A 5,557-nucleotide genomic window follows, 5' to 3' on the forward strand; every position below is an offset into this window, starting at 1 on the left:
GTTGTGTACCACTATGTAAGGGTTATGGAGGAATTCATTTTCCAAAAGAACAACATTTAAAGGATTTATGGAGAGTAGCAGTAAAAATAGCAGATCCTGGGAATAAGACAAAACTGTGGCAACCTAGTAAACACGATATTGTTTCAAAATATTAAGATCTTGAACTTGCCAAAAACAAAACTTAATCAAGGATTACATTTGTGTACTTCAACATAGCTAATTTCCGTAGATGTATTGTTGGTAAACTTGCTTAACTATTATTGTTTTGTGCAGAAATACCAAGAAATATGAACTTTTGATGCTGGACTGTTATATATTTATTTCAACTACAAACAATTATTTATCAAATGCATAATAGCTTTTTATAGACTGAACATCATATTGTACTGCAAATGTCTACATTAATTAATCATCATCAATGTTATTTCACAAATGTTCAGCTATATATTTCCACAGATACATTTTGTAGAACAGCTCTAGCCTTGGTAAAATATTGTGTTTACAGTACGCATGATCTAGTTCAACTTTTTGTACAAACATATCCTTGAATGTATACACAATGAAAAAGCAATATATATACATCTGTCACTGTATCTGATAATAGTAGTTTGAAGTTTTCTTTAGCTCCATTTTTTCGTCCGTATAATCCAAGTATGGAAAAAATTTTCAAGGTTGGATAATTGCCTCTTTCCAAGCATATGGACATTTCACCTCAACTATTGTTTGTTCATTGATGACTCCGTCGGGTGTTGCAGCCAGATAAGGACTTTTTCTACATGTGACTAAACCGCAGTTGTTGACACTATATCCGGTATGCATTTCAAATTTCTTAATTGCTGTTTTTTTCATATTGCTTCCCAATTTAGGGAAGTGGATCCTATGGTCTGCTTGCAGTTGATGAAACCCTTCAGTGGACCAGTCTGAATCCTGAGGTTCTGGTAGGAGAATAGGTTCATCCCTGAAGTCTTGATTTCTGTCATATGCTTCAGGTCTGAAAGTAAGAAAAAGATAGACACCATAAATTCCTCAAACAAGATATAGTGCTAGCATAAGTCATTAACCTGTAAAAATGTTATCCAAAGGGCTACTCTCCAGTATTATTGCTTTATATAAGCAACACTAAATCTACAAATAATGAGATGCAATAAAGATAGCACCAATACAACTTGCAATGCACACCATGGCCTACATGTATTTAATATAAGACATAATAATTTGCCTCTGTGTACTGGTTTCTCAAGGTTTAAATGGATTAATACTATTGTCTGAGAATTATTTGATTATAACAACATAAAAACAAACCTTGTTAACAAATCTTCCTTTCTGCATTTGATTGATGCCCTTCTTTTTATTAATTCTCTCTGTAATTGTATAAGTTTCCATCCAAAATATTTTGATTTCCTCTAAGAATCCATTTGAGATAAGAATCTGGGTCAGCACTGTTTACCCCTTATTTTACTAGCGCCACCTAGTGAGTAGCTGGCTTATTATCCCCATTAAGTCAAGCCTCTCCGGTTGCAGTGGCAACGGCCGACACAGCACCTGCAATCACCAGGAGATGTTCGGTCCAATTTGTGAGTTGGGGGAAGAATTATTGTAGCCCGGCGTAGGTTTCAGGTCCTTCTCAAAATTTAACTACATAGAAATTTGTCTCATAACTTAAATTTACGCACACCCTTTGTCGGCTTAATCAAGATCACGATGAAGCGCATAATATTCTTTTTGCAAAAAGAAACACACCGTTACTTTTGCTTTAGCGATTGTATTAAGATGAGTTTAAGTGGTAAATCGTATTAAAATCGCGAGTATTTTTTATCGATTTTATTTTCTATATATTAAATAGCAGGAAGCACAATATAACTCATTTTATCCGACCCTCATACAAGATATAGCACAAAATCGGCCTGCCTAATAAACTTTGCTTTATTTAGTCATTGTCAAGATATCACTTTTGCGGGAACTTTTGAAATCACATATTTTATCAAAATTTTTGCATTGAAACCGTCACTATTGTATTGGAAATGTTTGAACTTTGAAAATGAATGGTCAAATAATAGGTTTTTATCCAGAAACAAAAAAGTTCTTGCTATTTTTCACTTTTACAGCTCTTCAGCCGGAAATTTTGAAAACATTTTTTTTCCGAATTTTCATTGAAACCGTTATCATTTTATTGAAATTGTTCTAACTAAGAAAATAAGTGGTAATATCAAAAGTTTTTATCCAGAAACAAAAAAGTTATCGCAATTTTTTAATTTTATCCACAAATTGAATTGCACTTGCAAACGTCATATAATTATGACGTCAAGTCGATCTGCACGCTTTTGCTCTTACCAACGACTATTTTCCAAATTTTCTGAGCAGGTAGGATAAGCATCGCCTAATATATTTTCTTCGACTCGCCTAATAAATTTAAATTTATCAGACAGTAACCTAATATTCTCTATTTGGAAACAAATTATTTCATGTTTCTTGCTATTTAACGTTTTCATGTTTCTCGGTTAGAATTGAGGATATCAATTAATTATATTAACTAGTAATCATTTTTAAATCATTTATCACTTTAACTCATTTGAAGGAGTCCATAAGAAAAAATGTTTCTTTTGCAAAGATAATATATGCCCTTTAATGTGATTATAATTTAGCCGACATAGGGGTTTGCAAAAAGTTATGAGATACATCGCTATGTAGTTAAATGTTTGAGTCTGACCTGTAGATAGTTGGAGATATTTTCTGTTGTTTGCAGATTTGGGCTAATGCACTTTCTTATTGAGGGCGGCCCTTGGTTCGATTCCTTTCTACTACTAAATTGGTGTGTCCTCACTTTATAGCGATTGTCTCACTCGAGTCAGCTGTAAATTTGTACGAGAAAATAGCTGGGGGTAAAATTTATTTTGTTTCAACTATTCTTAAGATACGGTTGCTCAAAAGCTGTACAGAGCTTCTGTTTATTGTTTCATTGAGTGAATGTAAATATATAAGATTTACTTTTAACATGGTCAGCTGAACCTTTAAGTCTAGCGCTTCCGATGGCAAATGGTCCATCATGAAAGTATCGCTACTGGTGTTGTGGTGCATGTTTGTAACGTAACTGGCCACCTGTCTCTGTGCCATCGAAGATATAATTATTTTAAATAACTACTTCCATATATTTAAAAAATAAAACGTCTTAATAAACAAAGGAATGGGTATCATAACATTATAACCATTCTACTGTTAACATAAAAGCCATATAGATCAAACTGAAAAAAATCAGAGAAGGGCTACCAGATTTGTCACTAATCGCAATCATAAAACAAGTTCAGTTTCTAATATGTTAATGGATTTTAATTGGCCATCACCAGAGATTAAACGAACTAGAGCTCGCTTAATATTTTCTTTTTAAATTGTCCATCACGTCGTAGCCATATATCCGGAGAAGAATTTATTAATGCTAACTGATTCAAGAACAAGGCATGGACACGGTAACATGTATATCTTCAGACACATTGGCACAAAGATTCATATAAATATTCATTTTCCCAAGAACAATAGGTCAGTGGAACATGTTGCCCGCTGTCGCACATACAGCAGCCACAGCTGACTCCTTCAAAGCTTTTGTCACTGTGACTGTCCTAAACTCTGCACTCAATGTACAGCAACCAGTGTACAAAGTTTTAATATTGTAACATTTGGAAAGTTTTATTGTTTTGGCACATTTACAAACTTGATATATATAAAAACACCATAAAATTCTATTCGGCGCTTACACACAATCTACAAAGTTATGAAGGAGTGTATTAATTTGAAGAAGAAGAAGAACATTCAAAAGTTTGTATGACCTTTTAGACAAGACAAGAAATACAAAATAATCTGGTTAAAGAACAACGAATGTTGTTCTTATGTTAATTTCGTCTGCTAGAATTTCATGAACCATTTAGAGAAGTGAAAGAATTTTCAAAATTGGCTTAAATATGACAAAGTTATGAGCATTTAAATATTTGATCAAATTGGCGGCCATTTTGTTTCCATGACAACAAAACTCAACATGGATTTGTTAAATTTCTAGCAACATATCTGAACTGATTTACTTATTTCTGTAAAACAATTTTTCTACTTTTTCAAGCTATAATGAAAGAAATTACTATGATTTACATCTTACACTCCAGAAATATATGTAATCAATCTTTTTGAAGGGTTATTTGTTAAATAAAGAATTCAGCAGTGTGTAAATGACGTTATAAACACACTAAAATTGCTGCCTCAATGATCAGCCATTTTCTTAAATTTCAATATACGATATCTTTTTCAATATTTATCCGATTAAAAAGGATCTTTTAGCGTTATGAAAGGCTTGAGGATGGCTTTCATATAACATTAACTTATTTGCAGGCTTTCCTTTCCCTTTAACATATGCAACAATTATTTTTAAAGCATAACACGTTAGCATGACGTGATAACTTTAACACATATTTTTTAACGAATGTCATCTATAACAACACATTAACGAGGTAAACTAAAATGTTATATATGTATGCAATTAGCCATCAGTTGTTATTTTTTTTCGCTCTCTAGAGCTATTTTCCTCATTTTCTTTACAATTTTTGCTGAAATAACATGACAGATCCATGCTTGACATGTAGGTAGCATTTTCATAATGAAATAATAACATGACAAAATTTGTCATGGATACTTAGATCATACACCACAGCTGCAATTTTGGGTCTCATTTTTTAGTCGATTTTGCAGTTTGTGTGTTTGACTGACAACATTTTTCTAGCATGACCCCCACTTTTCTTTTGATTTTTATTCCGCACTGACAATATTCTTGCAGAAAATGTAAATTACAGACATTTAAAATCCGTCCTGATATGTGCTGCAGCCATTGGAAATATATCAGTTTTATATAGAATAAAGAAGAACAGCTAATTATCATTATAGTGTGTTGTAGCCTTAACTTAAACTAAAGTCTGGTAGGCCCTTTCACGCGTTTTTACTTCATATTAACGACTCTATTCTACAAGTCTGGTGGCATACAGACACTAAATAGAAAAATGGCGCGAAAAAATGGTAGTCGCATAATGGCGGATACAAATAGTCCTCAGTTTTTTGCTCTGTAGAGCTATTTTTCTTATTTTCTTTGCATTATTTTTTTGCTAAAATCACATGACAGATCTATGCTTGACATGTAGGTAACATTTTCATAATGAAATAACAACATGTCAAAATTTTTCATGGAAACTTAGATCATACACCACCAGTATAATTTGGGGTCTCATTTTTTAGCTGATTTTGCAGTTTGTGTGTTTGACTGAAATTATTTTTCTTGCATCAAACATGACCCCCACTTTTCTTTTGATTTTTAGTTAGCACTGACAATATTCTTCAAGAAAATGTAAGTTACAGAAATTTAAAATGGGTCCTGATGTGTGCTGCTGTCATTGGAAATAGGTCAATTTTATATAGAATAAAGAACAACAACTATTTAGCGTGATATAACCTGGTAGACTCCTACTTCAGCAAAAGACGCTAACGATATGACATAATCTTTATTCGTATATTTTAATCATAGTCCACGATA

The 5,557-nt window shown here is 32.6% G+C and overlaps 1 protein-coding gene across 1 annotated transcript; it reads right to left on the minus strand.

Moving 5' to 3' along the window:
• Window positions 1-301: 301 nt before the first annotated feature.
• LOC128549795 (uncharacterized) lies at window positions 302-3,111 on the minus strand. The gene is made up of 3 exons (XM_053527430.1): window positions 2,986-3,111; window positions 1,303-1,403; window positions 302-991 (listed from the first exon to the last, which is right to left on the minus strand). The coding sequence occupies exons 1-3, from the start codon at window positions 3,109-3,111 to the stop codon at window positions 667-669; spliced, it is 552 nt and encodes a 183-aa protein (XP_053383405.1). The 3' UTR covers window positions 302-666.
• Window positions 3,112-5,557: the final 2,446 nt, after the last annotated feature.

The sequence above is a fragment of the Mercenaria mercenaria genome, chromosome 2, assembly GCF_021730395.1.
Source record: "Mercenaria mercenaria strain notata chromosome 2, MADL_Memer_1, whole genome shotgun sequence".
NCBI classification, from domain to species: domain Eukaryota; kingdom Metazoa; phylum Mollusca; class Bivalvia; order Venerida; family Veneridae; genus Mercenaria; species Mercenaria mercenaria.